Here is a 17,438-nt window from a genome sequence, read left to right on the forward strand (position 1 = left end):
AAGAAACCGGGCGGAACGAACATGAAACGTAAGAGAACGATGTCAACGGAACTGGGTACTCAAGCAATGAAAAACACACTCACAACTAGCCCTACTTCTCCGCACTCCATTAGAAAACCTCGCTCCGATCGCGAATGTTGCGGCAGAGTCAAATAGGAGGCACAGGACAACGAGCAAACGGCATGCTTTGGTTTTCATTTACCGACCATTGGGACAAAGATCAGACAGACAGACATGGCATAGCTTACTTGGCAAAACTTGAGAACACCGGTTCCATCAAACGTTCGCTGGGAGTGAGACTGGCGAGCTAGTGGTCTGCGACGGCGCAGATAAGCTGAGAGATAGCAAGAGGGTACGACAGCACCCCGACTTACCTCAAGTTTATACTGAGGATGGGGGTCTCCACCTCGGGACATCTGTTTGCAAGTAGGCATTGGTAAATCCACTAACACCGCTGAACGTGAACACAAAGTTCACGCCAACGAGCCATGGGGTGCACCTTCCCCTCGCAGCTCGGCTCGAACCTTCCTCGAGGACAACGCAGGCCGCCTCTTCCCGACTCTCAAGCATTCAGAAGAATGCACGGTCGAGTCCAATTATGAGTAGTACAATACACGGTTCCGCCGTGAGCCTTTGTTATTCACAGCGGGGCAATGAATGAAAACCGTGAACGGGCGGAGCATAAGCGCACACAGGATAAGATCTCACACGTGACCATTCAACGCACATCCTGTCGGAGTAACCCGGAACTGTCACTGAGATTATTTAAATTCTAAATAGACAGAGAAATTGACTTACTGCTGTGGCTGGTTCATTCATTAATCATCTCCCTCGAAACCGCTTGCTTCGGGTCAATGTTCGATACATCTACCTTCTCTGTTGCCAGTGACAAGGACTAGACTCATCAGACGACGTTGTGGTAGAGAAATAAAACGGACTGACTGATTATTCTTGCACGAGACTTTTTAGATCGACGCGGCACGATAGTGGGGTACGGAAATTGCACATTCTCATCTTCTCTTTCTGGAACCTCTCCCTCTTGTTGGAGCTGACAATCCGAGCGCATGTGTCTCCGATATACCCGAATGTTCAAACATTTGTCGCTAACTTTGTTCCCGGTTCCCGTACTACTACTATACTTGGTTTAGTTCCCGCCGTGCGTACGGTACATACATTTCTCATTTAAGGAAGTCTCGTAGACGTAGCACACCTCAGACGTTGTTCTCTCGCCCGGAGTGCGAACGGCTGAGGTGAGTAGTTTACATACATGTATTTCTTGCCGTGTTACTTACAACCCTGTACAGCTGACTTCTGTACAGGTAAATACATTTAGACGTTGTTCTCTCGCCCGGAGTGCGAACGGCTGAGCTGACTTCTGTACAGCACGCACTCCTTACAGGTTATGAGCCCCGGCTCTTCATAGCCTCGCACGTCTCACGAAAAATCCCCTGTGTCTATTGCTTCAAACTCTATTCTCGTTATGACTACACTTGTCTCGCTATCCGAGTATGCCAATGCTTTCGAGAAGCTCGATACGACCGGCCGGAACTGGCTCATGTTCCAGCATCGTCTCGAGATTGCAGTTCGCCAGAAAGGCGTATGGCCACACTTCGATGGCTCGTCGAAGAAGCCCGTCGCTGCGGATCCAAACAAGCCGACGACGGACGAGACAGACCTCATTCAGGAATGGCAGAAGAAGGAGAATCTTGCTCTCTATCTTCTCACACAGAAGCTATCTGACACGACAGTGACGAAGTACCGTCGGAGGAGTAGCGTTACCGAGATCTGGTCTGCCATTGTCTCGGAGTTCACGCAGAAGTCAATATTGATCAGGTCGAACCTCCGGACGCAGTTCTCGAACTTGTGTTATACCCCCGGTGCAGACCTACATGCCGAATTTGACCGTATCCGTGTGAAGCACGAGGAGCTACTCAACCTAGAGATCAACATCAGCGAAGCCGAGTATGCTTCACTGATCATTGCTTTCCTACCTCCCGACCTCTCCGCATTCGTCTTGCAAATCTCTGCGACAGCCAAAGCCACGATGCTGATGCAGCAGCGTGCCGCGGCGATGTCCAGTACTACCCCCAGTACCACCGCTGTGTTGAGTCAGATTGACCTCGACAAGGAGAAGCCACTCCTTGATGCCGAGACCTTGATGGCACTCGTTCTTGAGGAATGGGATCGCCGGAAGATGTTGAAGGGTGCTATGCCAAAGGTGAAGGATCCCGGTGTCGCAGCCAGCGCGGTGTCGACTGAGAAGCCGAAAGGTGGCAAGGGAAAGGGTCCACGCAAGCCTGTTGGTGTGTGTTGGAACTGCGGCGGCAAGGGACACAAAGAGGCCGACTGCCCGACTCCAAAGCAGGGCAGTAGAGACAAGGACAAGGGCAGCAAAAGTGCCGAGCCATCCAAGTCCACGTCGAAGCCTACTGCAGCGTCAGCAGTCACCCTTGACGACATTGCGGGTGCCTGGTCAGCATTCATACCTGCCGACTTCTCGGATGACAGCGTGTCATCTGTGCTGGACCTCTGGTCTGTCAGCGATGATGACTCAGATTATAGTGCACTCACGGAGGCCTCCACTGACAACGACGAGATGCCAGACTTAGTGTCCATGTCAAACTTGTCTGCCAGTGAGTTTGATGATGAGAGCGCAAGTGATGCGCAAAGCTGTGATGCCGGCGATGCCATCTCGCACGAGGACGGTCTTGAGGTTGCCAGGGCACACGAAGCTGCCCGCCACCCCGTGGATGTGTTATTGAAGATGCTGTGGGTCGACGATTGGGTAATTGAGGTTGCAGTGGCCAAAGATGAATCGAACGAGGAAGATGCTCCTCGTGTTCCCGATATTGTCTTGGCACTGGCGGCTACAAAACCCAAGTCAAGTTACCCTACAGACCTGTATGATTCAGGCGCGAGTCATCACATGTCACCATTCCGAGAGGACTTTCTCACCTTCCACGAGACAATGCCGCAGCCGCTGAATGCAGCAAACCAGCAGGACTTTGTTGCTACTGGCGTTGGAGATATGATTATCGCGGTGCCAAATAGTCCTGGACCAACGAAAATGAAACTTACGCGAGTCTTGTACACCCCCGCGATCGCGTTCAACTTGATTTCGATTGGACGCATTGATGATGCAGGCTGCACCGTGACGTTCGGTGGGCAGCACTGCGAGATCCGCGATCGTGATGGCCATCTTCTCGGAATGATCCCGAAGATGAAGGGGCTGTATACAGTGGTGCGTCAGCATGAGAAACCCTCCGCGTATGCTGCACGACATGTGAAGAAACTTACCGTCATGCAATTACATCGCCTTATGGGTCATATTGCGCCCCGCGTGGCGCGCGAGCTTGTGACGAAGGGCCTAGTGCGTGGTGTCAAGCTCGTTGAATCAGATGAGCCCAAACTTTGCAAAGTGTGCATCCGCGCAAAGAGCATGAGGCGACCAGTGCTGAAGGAGCGCGAGGGAAAGCGGGCAACCGAGTTCGGTGGTGAAGTCCATTCCGACTTGTGGGGGCCATCTCGCATCCAAACTCTTGGTGGTCGGAAGTACTACATCAGTTTTATGGACGACTGCACTCGCTTCTCAACTGCTTACCTGCTGCGCCAGAAAAGTGAAGCCTTCATGTCATACAAGGCCTTCGAAGCATGGGTGAAGACTCACATGGGTGTTGACATTACTGTCTTGAACACAGATCGTGGTGGCGAGTACCTGAGCGATGCATTTGTCAGGCACCTCGAAGAGCAGGGCACGGAACAGAAACTGTCCGTACATGATACTCACGGCGAGTCGGGCATCTCGGAGCATTTAAATCGCACTGTTGCCGAGAAAGGCCACGCAATGCTGATTGCTGCGGGCTTACCGCGATTCCTGTGGGGGGAGGCTGTGCTGCACGCGATTTATCTGAAAAATCGGACGTCAACGAAAGCACTGAACGGTCGCACACCATACGAAGCTGTGACAGGTGACTTACCGGATCTGTCTGGTATCCCCGAGTGGGGTGCACGCATCTGGGTCCACGATACAGCTACAGGGAAGATGGGTGAGCGTGCAAAACCTGGCCATTGGGTCGGTTTCGATACGCAGAGCAAAGGCCATCGGGTGTATTGGCCCGACAAGCGCTCCGTCACAGTTGAGTGCAACGTGCGGTTTGGGGAACCACATGCTGTGTTGCCAAACTCAGATGACGGCCTCGAGCTTGAGGGGGAGGAACCTGCTGGTGACAAGCCCGAAGCTGAACTGTCCGTCAGTGCGCCCGACCTGCCCATTAGTGCGCCCGAGCCTGCATCAAATGTGCTCGTGCCGTCCAATGTGCCCGCTAAGCCTGCATCGCACCAGACACCTGCCGAATTACCACATATACCGCAGCGCCCTGTTCGTAACCGCCAGCCGACACGCTATGTCCGCGACATATGCACGGGGAAGGCAGAGTCAAAGAAACTGCCCACCGGTATGCAAGTGCCTGATGAGGCTGAAAAATCCCGCAGCGCTGAAGCTTCGCTTCAGGGGGAGCTTGAAGAGCCAATAGGAGGCGTTGCGATGGCGGCGAAGATGGCGGATGTTGAGGGACTGGAGCCAAGGACGATAGGCGAGGCGAAGAAAAGGCCGGAGTGGCCACGCTGGGAAGAGGCGATCGTGGAGGAACTGCGCGCTCTTGAGGCACACGGTACGTGGCGTCTTGAGAAGGCACCTACAGGTGCAAATGTTGTCAGCTGTCGTTGGGTCTTTGCCGCGAAGAAGGATGCCGCCGGGAATGTTTACAGGTATCGTGCCAGGCTTGTTGCTCGCGGATTCTCGCAGATTCCCGGTGTCGATTTTTTCGATACCGATGCGCCTGTTGCCAAGACGGCATCCATCCGTGTCGCACTCGCATTCGCTGCTCGTCACGATTTTGAGGTCCACCAGATTGATGTGAAGAGTGCCTATCTTCATGGTGAGTTTGAGGAGAACGAAGTTATTTACATGAGCCTACCTCCTGGGACAAACCTCACAAAAGAGCCTGGGATGGTGCTGCGACTTCTCCGACCTCTGTATGGCCTCCGCCAGAGTGCTCGTCACTGGCACAAGAAACTCCTGCGTGCGCTGCAGGAATTCCTCCGCATGGTACAGTGCGATGTTGACCAGGCTGTCTTCTTTCGCATAGAGGGGACTGACCTCATCGTGATCGTTGTACACGTCGATGACCTGACTATCGTCACGTCGTCGCGCGCCTTGATCGACGAGGTGAAGGTGCAACTCCGAAAGACGTTCGAAAGCCGTAGAACGCGATCACACCGCGCGCACGCTCGCCCTATCGCAAACATCATACATCAATTCCATCATCCAGAGGTTTGGTTTCGAAGATTTGAAGCCACTCACCACACCTATGGACCCGAACACGACGCTGTCGAGTGCGCAGTCACCGCAGACGACCACTGAGGCTGCTGCCATGCGCGACATCCCGTATCGCGAGGCTGTGGGCTCGTTGATGTACGCGTCACTTGGTACGCGGCTGGACATCACGTATGCCGTCTTGTTTCTTTCGCGTTTTTCAGACAATCCCGGGAGAGCACATTGGGAAGCTGTCAAACGTGTCTTCAGGTATCTGTCTGGCACCAAGGACTTGAAGCTTACCTATGGTGCGCAGGGGCTGGATCTGGTAGGCTATACGGACGCAGATGGGTCGATGCACGAAGATCGGAAGGCGATTTCGGGCTATGCTTTCCTCATCGACAGCGGCGCGGTCTCTTGGAGTTCGAAACGCCAGGAGATTATTGCGTTGTCGACGACCGAGGCGGAGTACGTGGCAGCGACACATGCAGCGAAGGAGGCGCTCTGGCTGTGCTCCCTAATCGGGCAAGTTTTTCAACCATTCTCTGAGGCCGTTACCCTGTATTCCGATAATCAGTCCGCCATCGCTCTCTCCCGCGACAATCAGTATCATGCACGCACGAAGCACATTGATATACGTTTCCACTTTATTCGTTGGATTGTTGAAGAAGAAAAACTCAAACTCATTTATTGCCCTACCGAAGACATGGTAGCTGACTGCCTCACCAAAGCTCTCCCCAGTCCAAAAGTCAAGCATTTTGCCGCTGCATTGGGACTTTGCTAGGATTGAGGGGGAGTGTTGGAGCTGACAATCCGAGCGCATGTGTCTCCGATATACCCGAATGTTCAAACATTTGTCGCTAACTTTGTTCCCGGTTCCCGTACTACTACTATACTTGGTTTAGTTCCCGCCGTGCGTACGGTACATACATTTCTCATTTAAGGAAGTCTCGTAGACGTAGCACACCTCAGACGTTGTTCTCTCGCCCGGAGTGCGAACGGCTGAGGTGAGTAGTTTACATACATGTATTTCTTGCCGTGTTACTTACAACCCTGTACAGCTGACTTCTGTACAGGTAAATACATTTAGATGTTGTTCTCTCGCCCGGAGTGCGAACGGCTGAGCTGACTTCTGTACAGCACGCACTCCTTACACCTCTGTCTCTCATACTGCACTCATTCTTCGACTCTACCTCTGTACGACGCGATGCCAAAGGACTCCGGTAGATTCGGGACACCGGTGCATGAAGATGACGTGGTCGAGCTCCCCGCTTCCGTTGGGGGCCTGGAATGTGACTCGCAAATAGGGACGACTCCTGTGTTGTCTTCTAGCACCCCACAAGACCCGATGACGCCCGAGTACCAGAGGAACAGCTGAGTATAGAGTATGCCGTGGAAAGGGCTTCACGAATCAGTACCATTATTAGTAACAAGCATTCCCCTTTTGACACTTGCCACTTACCTTTCTTGTTGACCACTACGTCATCGATTTTCACACTCATCATATACTTTAGAAATGAACCTATCAGAGCCCGTCGAAGCCCCGATCTGAGATAGAGTCGGGGAGGGTGTCATGTATATAAGGTGTTCGGCCCACCATCGAATGGCCTCCATCTTTTTCCCCACTTCTCTCTACTAGGTTTGCATCCTTAAGACTCCTGTACCGTTTTCCAGAAATAGGCAAGGCTTTTCCAGGTGAGTTAAGCATAGCATTAGAAAGATATAAGTAAAGGTGGTATTTTCAGAAGTCCCTTTTCTACGATTTACAAAGTTATGGGTTGTGACGTCAGGCCGCTACACTCGACGTTAGCTATCTGAACCCTACGTGCATGATCCGACCGACGGGTACGTTTCCCTTCCACAAGTGGTGACCGCCGCAGGGGAGATTGGGTTCGGTTTCGCCGTCGTAACACTGGCTTTCACTCCTCCTACCCAGACTCAGACATTGCATATAAAAATGCATTCTATGACGAAGAGGTCGGCAACACAGTCGAGAAGTTGTTCCCAGGATCAGGCTCGGAATACCCAAGAAAATAGAGGTCGCTCTCGAAGTGCCAACTCGTTATTTGGTCAATCCAATATCGGAATATTAGATAAGTCTCGTCTACCCTTACCTGTCGCCTCTTGATTTGCACCTAGCGCTCCTGTGGCTGGGTCTTCTTCCATCATCGTAACTCCTCCTCCTCCTCCTCCTACCATATCGCTGTCATTCGCTTCTTCCGTATTGCCTCCTTTACCCATCATCATGAGTTCTACCACGTCTCCCGCTTCCATTCTTACTCAAATGCCACGCCCACATGCGAAGAATGCTCCATATTTCGAAGGTGACAGAGTACATGACTTCTTAGATGATTTTGAATGCGTCGCGAAAGCAGCCGGGATTGCGAACACAGCACTCCCGAAAACAGTGGTTTGTTACTGTGCAGAGAAGGTACGCCGTGTTATAGAACATGATTCTGCTTTTACCGGTCAAGACTGGCAAGTCGCTAAAGATAAACTCACTTTTTTCTACGAGTCAGAAGTCACCAAGTACCGAGTTTCACCAGAGCGACTGGTGGACTACGTTCGCAAAGAAAGACGTATACGATCAATTCACGATATTGATCATTACATTAGGAAATTCACATCACATGTAGGGGACATGGTGACGAAGGGTTTGATCACTGAATCGGAATGAGACTATCAATTTTATCGAGGCTTACCATCTTCTTTCCGTACTAGAATTAAATCAGATCTCGAGAAAGCAAAGGGAAGTCTGCTCACCCGTCAGACCCCTACTACGATGGCACAGACCATCACGGTGGCTCATCAATATTTCCGAGAGGACGATATAGATTTCGGTAGCCCTTCAAGAGAAAAGGAAGAGAGTGAGTCTGAAGATGAAGAGATTTCTTCCAGTAGTGATTCGGAGGATGACGACGACCACGATGTTCACCGTTCAAGAAGGCACAAGCACCGAAACTCGAGACATCACGCTAGTTCAAAAGGGAAAGATAAAGGAGGTAAAGTCTCTGCAGCTACTGAACCCGTTATAACCGATGCAGCTTCAGAACAACTTTCAGAGATACAGAAAATGCTCAAACAACTAACTGCTCTGTCCCTTTCACAGCAGGCACAGACTAATCAAGTTCCCATGCGCGCACATCAGGAAAATCCCATTTTTACTTTGGCTCGCTTTGTTCCCTTTTTGGACTTATGCAAGGAAACAAGCCCGATAAGTACCGAGATCAGCTTATTTGACTTGTACAAGCTCCAAAAGGAGCAATCAAGCCGGAATAAGTGGTAAAAAGCGGCAAAGTCAAATTGGGATTTTCCTGATGCACCAGTGTCGAACGATCTCCAGATAGGCGGGCGCTATTGTTATCTCTGCGATGGTCTCGAGGGTGTTAGCCTCAAACATCGACTAGGATTCTGCAACTGCCCTGAGTTCCAGAAACTCCTGCAGGAGAACCTCATCCAATATGCACCCTCTGGTAAAATCGTATGTGTAGATGGTTCCGACTTACCAAGACACATGCCGGGGTGTGGGATAGCTCAACAACTTCGAGCTTACGTGTCATCCAATGGTAAGGAAAAGGAACGAGAACGTGATCCCCCACCGCATCGAGACTGTAACTCCATGGGACTCTTCCATAATGAGGAACAACTCCTCAAGGGTGATGTTTATGCCGTCGCTTCTGAACCATCATATTCATTTGCTACCACGCGTTCACAGACTGTCAAAGATAGCGTCAAGCCAGCAAATGATAATGTGGCACCGCAAACTGAGAAGAATATCCGTTTTGAGTTCTCACGTTCTGACAGCTCACCACGCGTCAAACCGGCTGGCCCTATACCTTCAATTACCATCCAACAACCTGGTGAACCTACACAGTTCACCATTCAAGAAAAGGGAATGGACCGTACTGTGCCAACACCACCACTCATTAACACAGAGGATGGATGGCGAGAGTGAGAGCGCCGGAAACGTGAAGAGAAGTCACGCTGGCCTGATGCCTTGACACCTGACAGGCCTTCTCGATTTTCCAACTACAGGTTTACTTCTTCCGTACAGGATGGCATCTCCATCGACAACGTTCAGGATCAGCTCCTCAACACATCTATCACTCTCACTCTGCAGGAAGTACTAGGAATGGCGCCCAAACTCTAGAAACGTTTCTCTGCACTTACTAGGACTCGCAAAGAGTTCGGCACTAAAGCAATGGTATATGAACATCCCGACGATGATGCTGATCCTGTCGACTCGCTCGACTGTCCTATAGGTTCATCTGACAAGGACTCCTCGATACCCGGTACCGCCTTACTCACTTACACAGGTGTTGAAGACCTACGCACTATTCTCGACCGTTATGCTGGCGCGGTTGCCTTGGGACGAAAAAGTTTCTTTGCTATGGCATGCAGAATCGTTCACGGTTCCTTTGGTTCAACACCTGCTTCTTTCCTCATAGATTCTGGTTCCGAACTTAACCTTATCGCCCGATGAGTTTTCGACCATACTAATGTTTCTATTGACAGTGATGGGTCTCGCTGGTCCTTACGCGGAATAAATGGCGAGCCAGTTCCACTGCTTGGTTGTTGCCATGACACACCTGTGGAGATTGATGGAAAATGGTTTGATCACCATTTCTTTATTTCAAAGACTGATGCTGGGCAACACGACGGCATTCTAGGACAACCTTGGTTACAATGGTATGCGGCTCATATAGACTACGAACGAGAGGGTGCCATGATTCTCCAAGCTTTCCCTGATGGTTCCAAATCCGGAGATTCGGTAAAGATTTGTATAGTCGGTACTGATCATATTCAAAACCAGGATCGTCTCGTGTTGGCCTCTGTAGCTGACGCGAGCGAGGATGAAGACTCTCATTTTTGAGGGCGGACGTGCTGTCCGAGCTGTCCCTTCTTACAGGGTCCACGTCCGGTTACATACCTTGGCTCAGCAATATGCTTTATCGTGTTCTCGGTGATGTCGCTTCATCTTCTTCTTCTCAAGTTCTCACTGCATTCCAGTTATCACCCCCACCGACCTTTGACCATTTGCTTCGTACAGCCTTTCATGCTGCCCCATTATCTGCCATTCCTCTAGAGACTCCATGGGCTCTTCGAGCACTCTCTTTGAATGCTGCTCGTGTATATGCAATTAAAAGATACAAACCCGTTCATCGTAAAGTCTGCCCTGTGCCTTCTTATATGCCTAACCCTTCTGCACAGGCTTTCAAATCTATTATAATCGATGAACCAGAACCGTTACCAGAACACCCTCCTCCACGTTCTTCTCTCCAGTTCACTGAACGTATGACACAAGATCATCTAGACTCGATCATGGTGCGCATTCCAGATAATTTTCTCTCTGAACAGGAACTAGACTTACTCGCTTATGTCTTGTTCCAGAACCAAGAGGCCATTGCTTTTACAGATTCGGAACGCGGTACGTTTAAATCAGAATACTATCCTGACTACAAAATGCCAGTCATAGAACATGTACCTTGGATTCGACCACCGATCAAGATACCTTACGCAATTGAGAAAGATGTACGAGAACTGATTGTAGAACTGCGAGATGCAGGACGCTACGAATATTCGAGTGCTTCTTACCGTTTACAGATCATGGCTGTACAGAAAAAGAATGGCAAATTACGACTGGTTCACAACCTCGAGGACTTAAATGCTGTCACTGTTCGCGACTCGGCAGTCCCACCAAGACCAGATGAATTCGCTGAGAGCTTCGTTGGGCATCATATCTATATGTGTGCTGACTTATATTCAGGTTTTGATGCCCGAGTGGTGGCTCCAAGTTCACGCGATCTCACCACATTCCATTCACCTGAGGGCCCTATGCATCTTGCTGTCTTGCTGCAAGGCTACACCAATTCGATGCAAGAATTTCAACGTTGTACAATGCACGCGTTAGGACCGGAGCGACCTCTGACCGCTGATGTCTTCATAGATGATGCGGGAGTTAAAGGCGGAACGGACAACTACAACAATGTGCCAATTCCTGCTAACTCTAATATCTGTCAGTTTGTTTTCGAGTTTTGCGTTATCGTTAACCGTGTTCTGTTATGTTTCCGCGCTGCTGGTATAACGGCCTCAGGGCCTAAAATTTATCCCGCCACCCCGATGTTAGCTATTGTTGGCTCAATCGTCTCATTTAGGATGGCACCTCGACCATGGCATTATCAACAAGATTCTCAATTGGCCTTATTGCCAGTCAGTTACAGAAGTCCATGGTTTTTTAGGTACAGCAGGAGTCGGTCGTCGCTGGATTGAGGGATTTTCAGTCATAGCTAGGCCTCTCTATCTTTTAACGCGAAAATCTGATACTCCATTCGAATTTAGTACACAACATCGGCTAGCCATGGACCGACTTAAAGAACTTGTCACTTTCGCACTGGTTCTCAAAAAGATAGATTACATGAAGGCACGATGCATCACACGTTTACCTCAACTCTCCAATGATGGCCTCGTCGTTCTCGCTGTTGACTCTTCTATTCACAGGGCTGGGTGGGTACTATATCAATACTTCGAAACTGACAAGCACTTCATTCTCTTCAGCTCATGTACGTTCAATGCGACCGAATCGGCATATTCGCAACCTAAGGTAGAGTTGTATGGGATGTTCCAAGCTTTCAAAGAAATGTGTCACTGCATTTGGGGAGTTCATTTCCGTGTTGAAGCTGACACAAAATATCTAAAAGAGATGATACACCGCCCAGATCTTCCGAATGCACCGACGACCAGATGGATTTCATATATCCAGCTCTTCGACTTCGAACTCCAGCACATACCCGCAGAAAAAGGTTTTGCGCAAGATGGACTATCTAGATGTCCCCCTTCTGCAGACGACACGGACGATTCAGATGCTGAGGATCACTTGGAGAAGTTTCTTGGGCTGACGGCCTCTTATATGACTCACCTCACCACTCCTTCCATTGCCATTCACTCTGTTTTCCTTGCAGAAGCTATGTCTACCCGGGCTCCGCTAAGCATTGACAGATATGCTGCTCATCCGGACTCTCCTCAACAAATCCATTTCGTGGTTACCTTCGGTGAAGTCATGTCGGCCAAGTCGGACGCCATCCTTCAATCGGTATATGGTCCCTCAAAACAACCTCCTGCACGTTGCGAGAGAGACAACATGCCCAGAAGTACACGAGCGTTCTTCAATGCTAACCTTGTCAATGAGGCACCTCTATATCTGACGTTTTCTGTACCAAGGTTTTACCCAAACGCAGATCCTGTTTCTAACCCGCACCCTTATGCTGCAACGTTACTGCGTAATTTCGATGATCTCACCTATTTGGGATGTGAGTTTATGATTCGTAGAGTCCCTCAATTATCGCTCGTATAATTCCAATTGGCTGACGAGTTATTTTCTATGGAGATTACAGAATACCGATCTGCCTTTCTTACAACCTCCAGCTCTACATGATCGACTGACGGCGTCACAGATCGAGGACTCCCATACAACCGCAGGTCATATCAACAGGTGGAAATTCCTTCTACATCACTGGAACTTCGCTGCTGTAATCATGAAGGCAAACTTTTCGACAATGACGGAGAAGTATATTTCAAAGACATCAAGAAGTATGTTACTGATGGTACATTGCCCAAAAGTTTAGGAACCGACACTGCTCATATACACGCCTTCGTCTGCAAGACTGATCACTTTTTCGTCCATGATGATAGGCTCTGGCATCATAACTGGAACGGTATTCCACAACTTATCATTATTGATTGCAAACGTCGCTGACAACTTCTCGCCGAGGCCCATAATAATTGCGGACATAGAGGGCGAGATCTCACTTACACGAAACTGCACAAACATTATTGGTGGCCAAATATGTATGATGACATCGCATTTTTCGTGCACTCCTGTTTTGTTTGCCAATTTCGTTCTCGGTCCCACCCCATCGCTCCGCTGAGCATCACAATTTCTCCTTCTATTTTGAGATGTTTCGTACTTGACACAATTTTCATGCCCCCAGGAGAACATGGAGAAAAGTACCTATTGCATGCAAGCGATGACGTTTCCAAGTGGATCGAAGCACGCGCGTCTCGCAAGAACACTTCCAAAGCTTGGGCAAAGTTCATCTATAAAGATATAATTTCCCATTATGGATGTATTCCTGTCTGCGTCTGTGATGGCGGCTCAGAGTTCAAAGACGCCGCGTGCACAATTCTCCTTGAACATGGAATCACGGTCATTCTCAGCACGCCTTATCACCTGCAAGGTAACGGTATAGCTGAATGAGATGGACAGACTCTACAGCGCGCTATTCTTCGTTCATGTGGCAAGAAGACTTCCAAATGGCCACAGTACCTTCACGCTGGTCTCTTGGCCATCCATTCCACAGTCTCGCGTATGACGGGTTATTCCCCTTATTTCCTTCTCTACGGCAAGAATTGCCTTTTTCCCTTCAACCTTACTGATCGTACTTGGTACCTCTTAGATTGGGCCCGAGTTCATTCAACAGAAGACCTCATCACCATCAGACTTCAGCAAATTGCGAGAAAAGAAGAACATATCGGGATGGCTCATGAATCGCTCATCCGAAACTGCCAACGTGCCATCGATGATTTCATGCGAAAACATGCTACGCACATCGATGACCGTGACTTCCCACCTGGTACTTGGGTCTTGGTTCATGAGACCTGGCTCGACAATCAGCATGGCCACAAAGGAGCACTCCATTGGTCTGGACCCTACATCATTCATGAGCGTTATGCGAGTGGCTCTTTTGCACTGAAAGAACTCGATGGATCCATTCTTAAAGAACACGTGCCGGCAAATCGTATCACACTTTTCTTTTTCCGTGAAGACTACCAGATGCTTTCGAGTATAGTTGCATATGATCCGGACGCTGATCACCGGTTTTCACAGGAACCTCTATACCCTGGTGGAGATGTTTTCTATGCATCCTTCGATCGTTCCCGTGATACTGGGAATTGGACCAACATCGATGAACTCCTTGCTCTGTCTGACACCGCCACGCCATGGTGGTGATTGTAGCGCTGAGTCATTTTATTTTCTCATTTTATTCTTTTGCCCTTTATACCGATCTCGTGGTCGAGATTCAAAGTCACCCCCTCTTGTGGTAGAGAAATAAAATGGACTGACTGATTATTCTTGCACGAGACTTTTTAGATCAACGCGGCACGATAGTGGGGTACAGAAATTGCACATTCTCATCTTCTTTCTGGAACCTCTCCCTCTGTCTCTCATACTGCACTCATTCTTTGACTCTACCTCTGTACGACGCGATGCCAAAGGACTCTGGTAGATTCGGGACACCAGTGTATGAAGATGATGTGGTCGAGCTCCCTGCTTCCGTTGGGGGCCTGGAATGTGACTCGCAAATAGGGATGACTCCTGTGTTGTCTTCTAGCACCCCACAAGACCCGATGACGCCCGAGTACCAGAGGAACAGCTGAGTATAGAGTATGCCGCGGAAAGGGCTTCACGAATCAGTACCATTATTAGTAACAAGCATTCCCCTTTTGACACTTGCCACTTACCTTTCTTGTTGACCACTACGTCATCGATTTTCACACTCGTCATATACTTTAGAAATGAACCTATCAGAGCCCGTCGAAGCCCCGATCTGAGATAGAGTCGGGGAGGGTGTCATGTATATAAGGTGTTCGGCCCACCATCGAATGGCCTCCATCTTTTTCCCCACTTCTCTCTACTAGGTTTGCATCCTTAAGACTCCTGTACCGTTTTCCAGAAATAGGCAAGGCTTTTTCAGGTGAGTTAAGCATAGCATTAGAAAGATATAAGTAAAGGTGGTATTTTCAGAAGTCCCTTTTCTACGATTTACAAAGTTATGGGTTGTGACGTCAGGCCGCTACACTCGACGTTAGCTATCTGAACCCTACGTGCACGATCCGACCGATGGGTATGTTTCCCTTCCACAATGTACAGTTGCTATACCCGCTCCATGTGCCGAAGGAGCACATAGCGGTGAATAGTTCATTTCTGTAGTAGGCTGGGGAACGAACCCTCCCCACGGTGGAACACACTGGCAGCACGATGCCCAACATGTTCTGTTGTGACACCATCACCGGTGTGAGAGAGATGGAAGCATGTATCGAAGTCATGGGAAGACACGATAAGCGTATCCTTCGAAGATCAACTGCTATGCTTGGGTATTCGCAGGACCTCAAAAAATAGGCCAGCAACCCTTATCCAGCGGAGGCAAAAATGTCTAAGCGCTGAGAGGCCAAATCCGATGTTTTTGTCCGATTTGAACGAGGGTTCAGCACTTTTTCAAAAATTTTGTCCGAATGGCGGATGAGGGTCCTCCAAACCCATTTTTGGTCCGGATGCCAGGATAAGGCTTCAAAAAACAGTAATTTTTGTCCTGATGCAGCAGCAGAAGCTCCAAAACGTCATCACAAGCTGTGGGGAGAGGCCAGCATTAGTCAACTTCATACATTCAACACTACTAGAAGCACAAAGAAATGTCTAAATGATTTCAATGTGTCTTAAGACCAGTATCAACGTCAATGGTGCCCTTTTGGCCCACATTCGAGCACGTTATTATATGAATATAGAGTATACATTACCATAGTCACACATCACAGGGGTTCCGAGAATCCTGGAAAACTATGTTTGTTGGCACTAAATTCCCAAATATAGGTGAACCCAGGTGAATATGGGCCACAAGTGCCCTACACGTGGATAAGAGTTAGGGCTGAACACCCTCTGTCTGTCTGGGAAAAAAATAAGGCTTCCAAAAAAAATTTCTCCCATGTGTCCAGACTGAATCAAAGGTTGGAGCCAATTTTGAGCCCAACTTTGTCCGAATTTACCTAAGAATTCTCAGCCAATATTCCGAGGTCCTGTATTCGCGGATTGCGAGTTGGCTCAGATTCACCCATCTATCTGATAAGGACATCAGCAAAACCCAACTTTTTCTTACAGAGCTATTTTGACCTTTCGGTCTTACAACCCTTATTTAAGGCAATAAGTCTTCAAATAAGTGTCCATAAGTCTGATTTTAGACACTCATGTAATATGCATTCGGCACCTTTTTGACCTTATACCCTTAAATAAAGATCATAAGTCCATTTAAGTCATTTAAGTACCCTTTTAAGTAAAAGTTGGATTTTGCTGATGGAAATGGGTGTGACTTCCTCAGCTGTGAATTTCTCATTGAGTCAAGTGTTGAATGAAGGGTCAGTGACATCGCGGTGCACATCAGGAAAACCCAACTTTCTCTTAAGAGAACACTTAACTGCCTTAAACAGACTTATAGTTCTTATTTAAGGAAATAAGGACAAAAAGGGCATAAGTCATATTACATTAAGTGCCTGAAATTCAACTTATTGAGACTTATTTGAGAACTTATAGCCTTAAATAAGGGTTTTCAGAGTGAAAGGTCTGTAAGAAAAAGTGGGGTTTTCCTGATGTAGTCTGCCAGATGAGCTACACAACACACATAGCCAAGTATTTCTCAGGGAAATACCCTGAGAAAATTCATAAAGTAAAACATCAGAAAAAACTTTGAAGAAACCATAATGAATTTTTGTGGGAAATGCCGTGATAGTCCAATCAGCAACTGAGAATCACAGTTTTTCCTGGAGAAATACTTTATTCTTTTTCCACAGTTTTTCTGTGTGTGATACTTCAACCCTTTCTGGAGGGTTTTCTGCAAAAAATACTGGGCCATGCTTCTTGTGCTAATGGATGTCAATGCATGGAGTAATAATTGTTCTGCAAGTCTGAGGTTGGAGGTATTCTACATAAGTCTCCAAAATATGCACAGAGTAGTCCACCTTTCACTTTCTTCATCGACATCCACTTGTGTACTCTTGTGTATCAGGAAAACCGAACAGATAATATGCAACAATGGACATGCGAGATGGACCAAAACAGTTGTATCATATTCTTGAACTGTCACTTGCTTGAAGAGTGAAAACATTTCACAACTTTGTAACTGATGAAGGTGCACCACTTGGATAGCCGAGAGGTAGTGAACAATGCCATGGTAGATAGGTAGGTAGGTTACCGGCATTGGTCTCGTTCAGGAACACCGGGTTGTTGCACCTAGATTACACCTATGTACCCATGCGCAGTACACTACTGTAATGTAGGATACAACACATCCAGAACAGA

The 17,438-nt window shown here is 48.5% G+C and overlaps 1 protein-coding gene across 1 annotated transcript; it reads left to right on the forward strand.

Moving 5' to 3' along the window:
* Positions 1-1,480: 1,480 nt before the first annotated feature.
* SCP_0601800 (hypothetical protein) lies at positions 1,481-6,098 on the forward strand (the record flags this gene model as incomplete). Its single annotated transcript, XM_027759314.1, has 3 exons — positions 1,481-5,227; positions 5,331-5,487; positions 5,539-6,098. 3 exons carry the CDS (start codon positions 1,481-1,483, stop codon positions 6,096-6,098), a joined length of 4,464 nt encoding a protein of 1,487 aa, XP_027615115.1.
* Positions 6,099-17,438: the final 11,340 nt, after the last annotated feature.

Source organism: Sparassis crispa, assembly GCF_003851025.1.
Source record: "Sparassis crispa DNA, contig_000005F, whole genome shotgun sequence".
In the NCBI taxonomy this organism is placed as follows: domain Eukaryota; kingdom Fungi; phylum Basidiomycota; class Agaricomycetes; order Polyporales; family Sparassidaceae; genus Sparassis; species Sparassis crispa.